General features: G+C 29.2%; 1 protein-coding gene and 1 pseudogene across 1 annotated transcript; both read right to left on the bottom strand.

Moving 5' to 3' along the window:
• Positions 1-2334: 2334 nt before the first annotated feature.
• LOC112690642 lies at positions 2335-4107 on the bottom strand (annotated as a pseudogene).
• Positions 3998-11327, bottom strand: LOC112690641. The gene is made up of 4 exons (XM_025564688.1): positions 11263-11327; positions 5016-5418; positions 4863-4936; positions 3998-4004 (listed from the first exon to the last, which is right to left on the bottom strand). The coding sequence occupies exons 2-4, from the start codon at positions 5379-5381 to the stop codon at positions 3998-4000; spliced, it is 447 nt and encodes a 148-aa protein (XP_025420473.1). The 5' UTR covers positions 5382-5418; positions 11263-11327.
• Positions 11328-12841: the final 1514 nt, after the last annotated feature.

The raw sequence follows: 12841 nt of genomic DNA, 5'->3' as shown, positions 1-12841 counted from the left end.
CCGTCGTAGTGTGAATACCTGTTGTCACTTTGTTCCTGTTTGTAGCCATTTTTGTTATACCACGTTTTTTCTTGTCTTGTCGGGTTGTTGTGAATCAGTCATTGGTAACTATCGCGCAGTAAAATTGCCTTTCATTAATTTGTTTTGTCCCTTTAGGGTGTTCAATTTGTTACCATTGACTGCATTGTTTAGTGCTTAAACGTAGTATATTGTTTTGTATGGTTCAGTTGCAGCAGCTGTGTGTGAATTGTTCTTCGTGGTGCAGTTAGCGGTGTGTTGCAGAATCACTTGTATTTTTTATTGTATTAATTTTATTATTAATTACGGATTCCGGCATTGCAGTACATTATAACTGTACCACCATTTAATTTTTATTGTGTGGAGATCGACGGATCTCGTGGCCAACATTTTGTTGATATTTATTTTTATATCTATTTTCAAAGACTTTCTGTAAGTGTCACGGATATTATTCCATCTGGCTTTACTTACTAAAACTAAAAAGACACATAACTAATTTAACTTTTTACTATAATAACAATAATATATTATATTAAAATATTAAATAATGTATATGATTTTAAATTATTAAAATAATTGACTGAGACATACTAATTTTTATGGAACTGCTACTTATGTCAAAAAACGATTTAAGATGGAACCACATTAAATCCTCAGACGATAATAACATATTTTCCATAGTTATCCAGATAGGGAACCTATATGTAAATAATATTTACAAGCCTCCGGCTACTGATTGGCCCACTCCTGCTCTTAGTACGATAAAATACCCAGCAATATATATTGGCGACTTTAATAGTCACCATACAAGCTGTTCTGTAGTTATCAGGAGTGTCTGGTTGAATTTTTAGATGCGTGGTAGTTGATTTGCAAGTGAAGCTATCCTGCCCAATTAGATCGCCAATTGCATTTCTAAGATTATTAGAAAAATTAAGTATTCCTTTTACAAATATTGGTGGTGGTTGGTCTTTTTTGTTTGTTTGTGTGATTGCGGATTCGTTTTGATTATTAGTGTCATCGTTATCAATTGTATCGGGTTCATTTTCAGTTAATACGGAGAATCGGTTTGGCGAGGAAAAAAATTTTGATTTTTTTCCCTTGGATATTGATCGGGCTATTTGGTGAACAGGGGAGATTACGTTTTGAAGGTTTTTGTTGTTGCTGCCATTCGGGGCTTGATAATGGAAGAGCGTTGTTAATCACTTGATTATTAACTATTTTAATTGGTTGTACCGTTTTAGCTTGTTTACTTTTAGGCGGATTAGATTGCATGGTGCGGTTATCTAGTTTGCAGTCCAAAGGTCACCGCGTTAACGGTGCCTGGAGTGACTGATATAGATAATTTTTTCTCTCTTGTTATTAATTAATTAGTTAATTAAATATATATTACTTTTTTTGATGTAGCGATGATTGAAGGTGCTAAAGTGGTTTGATAGTATGAGTTGCAAGTTTGCTGCGACTTTATATTGAATTTGAAAAAAAGTTAGATCGTAAACCGATAAGATTAACGAATAATGTATAAACATAGCTCGGGAACAATGAACTGCATGTATGCGCTGTACGGTTGCTCGAGCTGAACTATAGTAGTGATTAGACTTAATATTTTAAAGTTTGTTAGTTTATTATGCTATTAAATTGTTTTTTTTAAGATTTGTTTTGTATTTTTAAATTAATTCTTATTATCTAATTTCATTAATATCTATGTATTTTCTACACATTAACTTAATCTAAAGTCTAAACTCATTTTTTCTTACAATGCACTACAATACCTATAAGTTATTTAAATTATATAAATATTTATATAGTAAAATATGAATGGTTCTTGGCAGCATACTTTTGAACTATTAACTACTGCTAACTTCCTATTTAATCAAGCATTCCATATTATTGTTTTGAGTACATTCCCTATTTATTAACTTCATGCTAAACTTATTTAATAATGTAGCAATGTTAATAATATTTAATGTATCCATCATAAATACGATAATTTAATTATTCTATTTAAGAAATATGCAAAACAAATTGGATGAATTTGTATACTATTCGGATGTTTTTTTTAATTATGATATTTCTTTGATTTTTTTTGTGTAAGAGAAATTTTTTTTTACTCAAATAAATCATTTATGATCCAAAACGTCGGTACTTATTCAATCAATTAAAAATATATGGTAACAAATTTTGTTTTAAAGAATTTTATTAAAATAGATATAGGTATATATAATATGTACAAGATAAAAATAATTAATATATTAAATTCAAAATTTAAAACACACTAAAAATATCTTTATTTTTTTTCTTTAGTTTCGGCCTTTTAAGTTACATATAAAAAAAATACAATTGAAAATTACAAAAAATTAATTTTTCTTAAATATTGTACCCTTCATATCTTGATATTGAATTTCTACAAAGAGGACATATATTATAATTTTCTTCCATCATTCTAGTGACACACTGAATACAATATTGATGACCACAGGGATTCAACCTTACAACCACTACTTCTTCACAACATATTATACACAGTTCCAAGACATCTACAAAAAAAAAACAAAAAAAATAGGAATTAGGTATATCATTTACATTTAATATTTTATGCGTATAGTATAATTATTGTAAAAATAATTTTATATTTATCTACCCATATTCTCCAAAATAAGTGGTTGGTAATTGGCCGGTAGAGGAATTATTGGTTCTATAAACAATAAAAAATTGTATATTTAAACTTAAAATCAATTCTTGTTGTGATTTGTATTTAAATTCAAATTAGCTTTACCATTATCATTATCAATCTTTCTATTCAATAGTGCTATTTCATGATTTGGTAGTGGCTGTTCATCACCTCTACCATTGCCAGCAATTGTTTGCCGCCGTAGTCCTCTTGCTCTGCGACCATGATTTTCTATATTATATTTTATTGGATTAACTATATATTAAATTAACTAGTGTTTTAAAACATTTTTTTTTTTTTTTTTACCTATATGATAAGGTCGACCAATTTGGAAATGCCTTCTCCTCTACCTCGATCGCGTCTCCTGAGAGGAACATCGACTATTAACTCTCTTATATGTAACCCTGGAGATGGAGGACGAATTTGAAGCTGATGTGGTGACAATGGTTGAATCGGGAGCTGATTCTGAAGAATAGGTGGTTGACGAATTGGACCCAATATGAAGGGGGGGCAAAATTGGCTGTGGTTGTAATGGTGCTGGTGGTACTAGTGGCTGCATATTTATAGCTGGAACTATAGCTTCTAAGTATAAAAATTAAAATATAAAGTTAAACTAAAACTATTGATCACTTTAAATAACATGCAAGATGTATTACGATGTGGAAAATTTGGCTCCCCAATTTCGTTCCTGAGTATTTGTTCCGGGGTGTATGAAACATTTCTTATGAAATCTTCCAAATTGTAGTTACCATTTTCCACATTCACCCAAGCGTTTCTGATTGTTGTACTATTGCTTAGGTTTGATCTATAATTTGTTTGTCTTACCTATTAAATTATAACAATTATAAATTACACATATACAGAGATTACAAATCTAAACATTTAATAAACAACAATTATATTATAACAGTTCACATATTATTTAAAAATTATTATTGCCCATACCCTCTATCCATTGACTGCTCTGCTAAAATCATTTCGAGCCCTCTCCTCGACTGTTCTTAAGTGATCTAAAAATTTGTTCAAATACAGACTTTTTCTTTACAGTTGCTAATTTTTTTTATTTTTTTCTTTAAATAATTACCATAGAACCGATAAAGGTTTGGGTGTTGGACCATTAATCGGAGGAGGGACGCATGATAAGACTCTATAAAATTATTGGTTCTGTGTGCGAGTCCAAATACTGTAAACCTCTGCGGAGTCACTGTATCCATCCAGAATCGCTCATAGTATCGCATTAGAGGTTCCAGTTCTATCACTAAATTATAGCTGGTAACTGTAGTTAAAAATATTAAAATCATATTCATAAAACTAACACCTAAACAAATGACTTAACATTATTTAATTAATGATTATTAACTCACCTAGATCTTGAATTAGTCTAAAGCCTAAGTGGATAAAGAAAGAATTGCCATGATGTTGTATGACAATTGCTGGTAAATGAACTAAAGCTATTAACTAATATAAAAAATGTTAACAGAAATTAATGTTAAGAAAAATCAATCAAATATTACAATTATACAAAAATATTGATATATTAGTTTGATTAGTAAATTTTTACTTGCATACCTAACTAAAGTTAATTTATTAAAAGGGAAAGTGAAATTTCTAACCAAAGAAAATGTTTTTTAATATTTACATGCAAGTACAACACTTTATTTTACTACAGATGCAATTATTCAGCACATATGCTATTTTGTTTTTTTTTATTAAATTAAAACGAATTCTGGTACATAGTACATTCTTACTCAATATATTTTCCTTTGTTTAGTGGTTATACTGTAAAAGTTTTTAATTTTATAATAAAATTCTCATTTACTCACTTATTCATTGTAAAAAAAAATATTTCCATTCGCAGAATTCGCCTTGCATTTTCATTTTCTCTGCATAACGGCATTAGATGATGACTTCGAACATAACGTATAATGCTCTGAAAAAGACAACATTTATTAAAAAACTGTCTATTACCTTCAAATGTCATTAAATAATTTATTTATGTATAGTAAGAGTTAATTTGATTTCTCTTTATTTTTAAGGTACCTACCTGAATATAGTGAAACCAACAGCCTGAATTGTTTGCTTTTGGGAGTACTCTACCTATGGCATTTCTTAGGCCCTGTTCAAAATCAGTCATGACCTGCAGATTTCATAATTTATGTTCAACTGCAAATCATACCTTAGAAATTGGAGTACCCGGATGTAGGACTCGGTTTGGCGATCAACTAGTAGGGCATGTATAATTGGAATTGCCTGAAAAGAGATAAATCATATTTTAAATGTATGTATAATATTTACATGTGTACTATGTATGTCTTTATTTTAAACTAACCACATTATTAAAAATAATTTGTACTGTAAACAACTGTTCTATGTCAGCTGGTTTCCGTGGTCTTATTTGAAAAGTTCCGTCCATACACATTGTTCGTACTCCTTCGAGGTGTGCATTCAATTCCTGCATGAAAGTATTGTTGGTAAACACGAGTCCTACAAAGCGTGTACTTCCATCATCTCTCAATAACTCCAAGGGGCCTTGGTAAAAAGGAGTCATTGATCCATTAACATATCGCAATCTTGGGCCCCATTCATTAGAATTCAAAATATTTATCCAGTCTGCTAAAGAATCTGGAATAGGAGGATTGTTCCGATGCCTAGCTCCTGCAATAGCCCTAAGAGCAGCTGGACGACCTATATACATCGCTGCTTCAGGGAATCTATATAATTATTTATTTGTACTTAAGGGGATTCAAAACCGATCGTTTTTTTTGACGAAAACATGCCAACTTTTGTCCATTGTACCGATATAACTACTTTTGCGATAAGAAATCTGAAAACATATTTTTATTCGTTATGAAGTTTATTTGTGATCGATCATCGCATTTTTTTAAATTTTGGCTCTTATCCCCTCCTTACATTTGATTTAAAAACTAACAATTTTTGAATTTTTAAACAGTGAATAAACCGAATTAAAAAAAAAAAAAATCAAAAAAATGGGATGATCAATCACAAATAAACTTCATAACGAATAAAAATATGTTTTCAGATTTCTTATCGCAAAAGTAGTTACATCGGTACAGTGGACAAAAAGTACATGCTTTCAACAAATAATCTCCGTTCGTAAGCGATGCCGTGCGCGACATTTGGTGACTTGCTCGTATGCGTGCGGATATGGTTCCCTCTCGCCACAAACTATTTATATCAATACGATTACGAAACATTGTTATCGATGGTCACCGGCTATTCTATGAACACGGTTCACTCTGTTCATTTTTTTTCTGTGCGGTGAGCTAATGAATAAACAATTAAAAATTAAAATAAGTTTTTTTTACTTATAAAATTATTTAATTGAATAGCGTTTTCTTTTCAAATAAACATTTTTTAATTAATTTGTACAATGGAAAACGATCTAGTAACAAGAAAAGAAAAATAGTTAGATTGTCCAAATTAAAAAAACATAAGTTAAAAAACAGTGCGTTTATCTGTTTCGTTTTCGTGCGTTACCGGAAACATCCTAATATTCTTTTCATTGTTTTACTTCACTCTTAATTTTTCTACACAATTATAATTATTTTATACAATTATGCCACCTAAGTCTCCGAAATCTTCTAACACTTCCGAAATAGATTCCAACGAAAAATTAAATAATCTCACAGGTATGCTAAACGATTTAAAAAGCTCACAAAATAAAATTATTTTGTCTTTAAATTCGTGCCGTGAATCTATTAAAGCTCAGGATAAAAAAATACATTTCATTTGAATCTAAGCTTGATCTATTATCTTCTCAACTAACTGAAGTCTTAAATGAAAATAAAACATTAAGGGAAAAGGTTGAACAACTCGAGATTAAACTACTGGGTATAGAGCATTCTCAAAATACTGAACAATCATGTAATATGTCCCAGGAAAAAGTGTATTCTGAACTTTTGGACCGTCAATCACGATCGCGTAATATAATTTTATTTAATGTTCCTGAATCTTCGAATTCACCTAGCCAAACTCAAGATATTTCTATCGTCACAGATGTGCTTAACTGCATAGGTACAGAAACTAAGCCAGTGTCTATACATCGACTTGGTAAATTATCTAATAAGCCTCGTCCACTACGTATTGTTCTTCCTAATCCAGCGGAGTTTTTGAAGTCTTAAAAGTGAAAAAGAAGCTACTTGGTGTAAATAATCTGAGTAAAATTCGTATTTCATCTGACCAAACTATACAACAGCGTAAATATTTCTTGTCTATTATAGCTGAGTTAAAATCACGGAGAGATGCAGATGAAAATGATTTATATATTAAATATTTCAATGGCTTGCCGATTATTTCAAAAAACGGCAAAATAATTACAAATCTTTAAATGATCTATCTATATACTACCAGAATGTACGTGGTATCAACACTAAAATAGATGTATTTACCCGTAACCTTGCACCATCTGATTATGATATTATTACTTTATCTGAATCCTGGCTATCAAACAATGTAACCGACGCTGAATTCGGACTCTGTGCTAATTATCAAGTATTTCGTTGCGATAGATGCAGCATACGCAGTACCGGTATTAGAGGTGGTGGTGTGCTTATCGCAGTAAAGAACAAGTTTCCCAGTCGTCGAATACACCTAAATAATAATTTAATTGAACAACTGTATATAGAAATAAGTATTAATTCTTTTTCATTAATTATTGGCACGGTGTATTTACCACCTCGCTCTGATATTGCTGTATATAATAATCATTTCGATCTTTTAGATAATCTCATGTCTAATAATCCTAATTCCAAATTTTTAGTATTGGGAGATTATAATCTCTCAAATATTCAATGGATTACTGTAAATAATAATATTATTCCCGACTTATCTAATGTAAATAATTTCAATTCAAATATTTTAACTAGTCTTTCGTACATTAATTTAATGCAACATAACTTAGTTTATAATCGTTCTGGTTCAATGCTCGATCTAGTTTTTTCAAATATAAGTAATGTAAGTGTATCCCCCGTTATGTATCCTCTTGTACCTATAGATCAAATGTACCATCCAACTTTGTTAACTAAAATATCAGTCTTATTATCTCAGCCATTAAATTATAACGAACAAATTTATGACTTTTTGCATTGTGATTACTATAATATAAGATCACATATTGCTTCAATAGATTGGAATGGTATTAAGCAATTTACAAATCAATGATGCTGTCCATATTTTTTATGAAAATATTTTTAGAATTATTGACTTTTCATGTCCGAAAAAATATTTATATACACCAAAATATCCTCTTTGGTTCAGTACAACACTAAAGCAGTTAATACTAAGAAAAAAAATAGCACATAAAATATATAAACGATATCCGACTCAGTGTAATTATAACCAGTTTTCAAATTTACGTGCCCAGTGTAAGTCACTAAATAAACTTGAGTATAATAGCTTCATTACCAAAACTCAAAATTCTATTAAGTCTAATCCGAAACTATTCTGGAAATTTATCCGAAATAAACGATCTACTTCCACTCTACCAGAATCTATGAATTATAATAATGTAAATTACTGTGGTGGTATTGATATTTCTAATTGTTTTGCTCGATTTTTTTCGAGCGTATTTAATCAGCCGTATTATTGTAATGCAGTTCCTAGTATCGAAAATATTAATATGCACTCAGTCGATTTTAATAAATGCGTTTTGACTTTAAATGACATATTCGGAGAACTCAATTGCATAAGTACCAAAACATGCCCTGGTCCAGACGTGATACCAAGTATATTTTTTAAAGAATGTAAATTTGTCCTAGCCGTTCCCTTGTTAATTTTATTTAATCGATCGCTTTCATCGGGTGTTTTTCCGGATAAATAGAAAATTACTTATGTATCACCAATACCTAAAGGAGGTGATAATACTCAAGTAACTAATTATTGTCCTATTTCTATTATTTCAATAATTCCAAAAATATTTGAAAGTATTATATCAAAAAAACTTAATCCAATATTTAAAAATATTATCATTGATGAGCAACACGGTTTCATGACTGGAAGGTCGACTACTACCATTCTTTTAGTATTTCAGCATTATATATTAGATGCTTTTAATGCAGGTCACCAGGTAGATGTTATATATATACCGATTTTTCAAAAGCATTTGACAAAATTGATCATAATATTCTTACCACCAAATTATACCACTTGGGCTTACGCGATCCGTTTCATTCTTGGGTGGTATCTTTTTTAACGGGCAGGAAACAATATGTTAAAATTAAAAACTTTACCTCAAATCAATATAATGTAAGTTCAGGTGTCCCTCAAGGATCTCACATTGCTCCATTATTATTTAATATATTTATAAATGATATCAAATTTACCAACTCAAGAATGTTACTATTTGCGGATGACCTAAAATTATTTCGTATTATAAACACCCCAAATGATGCCGACTTACTTCAAAACGATATAAACATCCTTAATGATTGGTGTGACCAGAACAAACTATTTTTAAATATTTCTAAGTGCAAAGTATTAACCTTCTCGAAAAAACGAACACCACATCTTTATAATTATTATTTAAACAATTCAAAACTCACTCGTGTCTATAAGAACAATGATTTAGGTATAATTTTTGATACATCTCTGTCATTCAATGAGCACTATTTAAATATCCTAAACAAAGCCTCTTCTATGCTAGGATTTATAAATCGTAACTGTAAAAATTTTGATGATCCATATGCATTAAAAGCACTTTATTGCTCTTTTGTCCGGTCAATTTTGGACTTCAACTAACTCTATAATTTGGTCACCCAGTAGAATAGGCCCGATAAAAAAGATAGAGTCGATACAAAATCGTTTTTTGAGATTCTTGTCCTTTAACTGTAACATTCAGCGTACTCCTCACACTTCTTATCAGCCATTATTATCTTTTTTAAACATAGAATCATTAGAAGTTAGAAGGAAAAGGCATGATCTATGTTTTATTTTTAAATTACTTAATGGACAAGTTTATTGTCCTGAATTAATTTCAAGATTAAGCTTCCTAGTTCCTAGCCGTAGTACAAGACAAATACCTTTTATGTACCATTCCAATCTACCAATTATTGTCAAAATTCTCCTATTATTAGAGTTATGGAATTTGTTAATATATTTCATATTGATTTATTTTCATGTACATCGACTGATATTTTCAAAGTATACTTAAACAACTTAATAAAATAGACGTAAGAATTTTATAGATTAGATAATATGTTGTATATATTTATATTATTAATTGTTATTTGTATAAAACCTAATATTAGCATTTATCTAAATATGTTTCCTATAAAATATGCATGTTAACCACTAAGCTTACCTTGGCATTGTACAATACTGACCATCTTATATATTTTTATTAATGGGCATTAGCCCGTCTAAATAAATAAATAAAAAAAATAAATAAATAAATAAATAAATAAAGGACATATAGAAGCGATACACAAATGGCGTTTAAATCGCATACATAATATAGTAAGTTAAATTGTAATTATTTGTATTCTTTGAATGTTATTTTTAGTTTTTATTTTAAACATTTTTCTGTGTTTTTATGCGTGGCTATGCAGGAAAACTCTGATTCTTCGACACCGCAATATCAACCACATAGCAATGACAATATTCTAGACCAGAGTAGTTCTACAATGTTCGTATTTACATAATTCAGTTTGTTATTATTATTAAAAATTTTACTCCCCAAGATGCACACAAAGCAAAAAAGTTAAAGTTTTTGGATATGCGATCGGGTAAACTATTTTTAAAAAAAAAACCATTCTTACTACTACCAAGTACAAGGGCAGTTGCATATAACAAACAGAAAATATTGCTACTTTGTTGTATGGACACCAAAACATTTTACTGTAGGTACTAATAATTATTATTTCATTATTGTAAGATTTTGTAATTATTGTTATAGAGATTTGTATACATAAAATTGAACGTGATGATATCTGGAATAATAAGATGGAGATGACGTTGTCAGAATTCTACCTGGACCATATGTTGCCAGAAATATGTAATCCACAATATTTAAAAACATAACAAACTTACGACGTTCCTACTCATTTTTTAATCTTTTATATTTTTAATTTTATTACATTTATTTGTTTATTTCAAATGTATTTATAATTTTTTTTAAGTTAATGTTTCATAAAACAATGAATTATATTAATATCATTTCCTTGTAGTATTTAGTATTATTTAATATTTATTGGTTATTAATTATTATAATAGTCGGATAGTCTATTTTTTTTTATAACAACAGCCACTTTTGTAAAAATGCGCGACCGCAGCAATGACACGTATAATAGGTATAAATGTATTACGTATTATGTACCTACAACGAAATATAATAGTTCAATGCGATAGCGGATACACACTATTATTATAAAATGGAAATAAAACTATAAATAACATTGTGATAATGATGTGACTATGACAAAGAGGAAGGTGGCGGTACAGGTTATGAACCGCACTCACACTAATAATCATTTACGACTAACACAAATACATCGGGCGGTGACGACGTGATTACAAATTGCCTAAATTTTACCCCTTATTAAATAAGCACTTCCAACCCCCTTAATACATTTATATACAATCATATTATAAAGTCAAATGATTAATTTGTTAAAAGACTTACAAATGCGCTTCTTGGTCAACAATATTGTGTGGAATAATATTCTCCCTAATAGCTCTCTCTCTTAAACTGTTAACATAGCTTCGCAACGCCACTGCATATTGAGGTGCTGGTTCGTGAGTATGAACATGACGTTTAGAAATTATAATTTGTGCTCCTTCAATTGTTGACATTTTTGCAGATACTGGACATCCATAACGACGATTTTCACATCTCAAATATCTATATTTTAATCACATTTATAATTATGCATCATTAGATTTATGTTGAAATATAATTGTAAAATTAATGTTAATTCAAAATAATTGGAAATGGAAAATTCTTATATTTTCTCATATTTATTTGAATAAAAAGTATCGGATTTTTTATAACTAATGTTTTGTATATATTATTAATACATTTTTTTGAATTTGATGAAATTTTTTAATTAAAAAAATGTAATATTAAAAAGAAAATATGTTTATGATGTTCCTATACTATGTACCTAACTTCCAAGGGCGCCGCCATGAATTTTGACAGGGGGTGCAATGCACCCCCCTTGCAGCGCCTTTGCTAACTTCAATAATGTTCACAAATAAACTTTAATAATAACTTTAAACATCCAAATTGACATAACAGACCATTGCCCAATTATTTCATCAATTCCATTGCTAAAATTTAAACATCAAAATAATAAAACCATTAAAATTACTAATTACGACCTAATTAAAGCCAATCTAGATAAGGTGAACTGGGAATGTGTTTATAATGAGTGTAATTTTGAGAATGCAGTTAAGAACTTTCATGATAAAATATTAGAAATTGTTGAATCTTGCACACAAGAAAAAAAAAATTACGTCTAAAAACAAAATATTAAAAGATTGGATGACTGCAGGACTATTGAGCTCAATGCGGAAAAAAAAACCAACTTTCGAAGAAATTAAAAAAACACCCTACAAATTACTCATTATTGAAATATTATAAAACTTATAGAAATAAATTAAACTCATTGATCAAGGAGGCAAAAACAAATTTTTATAAAAATAAATTTAACTCTATGTCTTTGTCACATAACCTAAAAGCTACATGGAAATTAATAAACGAAATTACTTCAAAGAGTTCAATGATTAAAGATAATATTAAACATTTAAAAATTGATGATAAAATAGTTGACGTTCAAAATGAACTCACTTTAGCGTGTAACACATTTAACGACTTTTTTTCTACAATTGGTTTGAAATTATCCGAAAAATTTAATAATGCTGAAAATACAGAAATACAATACCCTTTTAAAACAAATTTCGACACTGTCTTCAATCAACCTGTTAATAAAACTGAAGTCATGAATTTAATAAATAATTTAAAGGATGACACAGCTACAGGTCATGATAACATAACAGTTAAACTATTAAAACATATAGCAAAACAAATAATCGATCCATTAATTTACATATATAATAAAAGCATAAGTGAAGGTATAGTTCCATCAAAGTTTAAAATATCTATTGTGAAACCAATTTTTAAAAAATGGAGATAAAAAA

The sequence above is a fragment of the Sipha flava genome, unplaced genomic scaffold (genome assembly GCF_003268045.1).
Source record: "Sipha flava isolate LNK unplaced genomic scaffold, YSA_version1 51396_pilon_pilon, whole genome shotgun sequence".
Taxonomy (NCBI): domain Eukaryota; kingdom Metazoa; phylum Arthropoda; class Insecta; order Hemiptera; family Aphididae; genus Sipha; species Sipha flava.
The sequence above is the reverse complement of the archived record's forward strand: the minus strand, read 5'-3'. Positions and strand labels throughout refer to the sequence as shown.

Excerpts from the sequence above, each read along its gene's own strand:
- LOC112690641 (XM_025564688.1), bottom strand. The coding sequence starts at position 5,381 with ATGTATATAGGTCGTCCAGCTGCTCTTAGGGCTATTGCAGGAGCTAGG. Across the intron at positions 4,937-5,015 it reads AAATTATTTTTAATAATGTG|GCAATTCCAATTATACATGC; the intron begins GTTAGTTTAAAA and ends ATCTCTTTTCAG.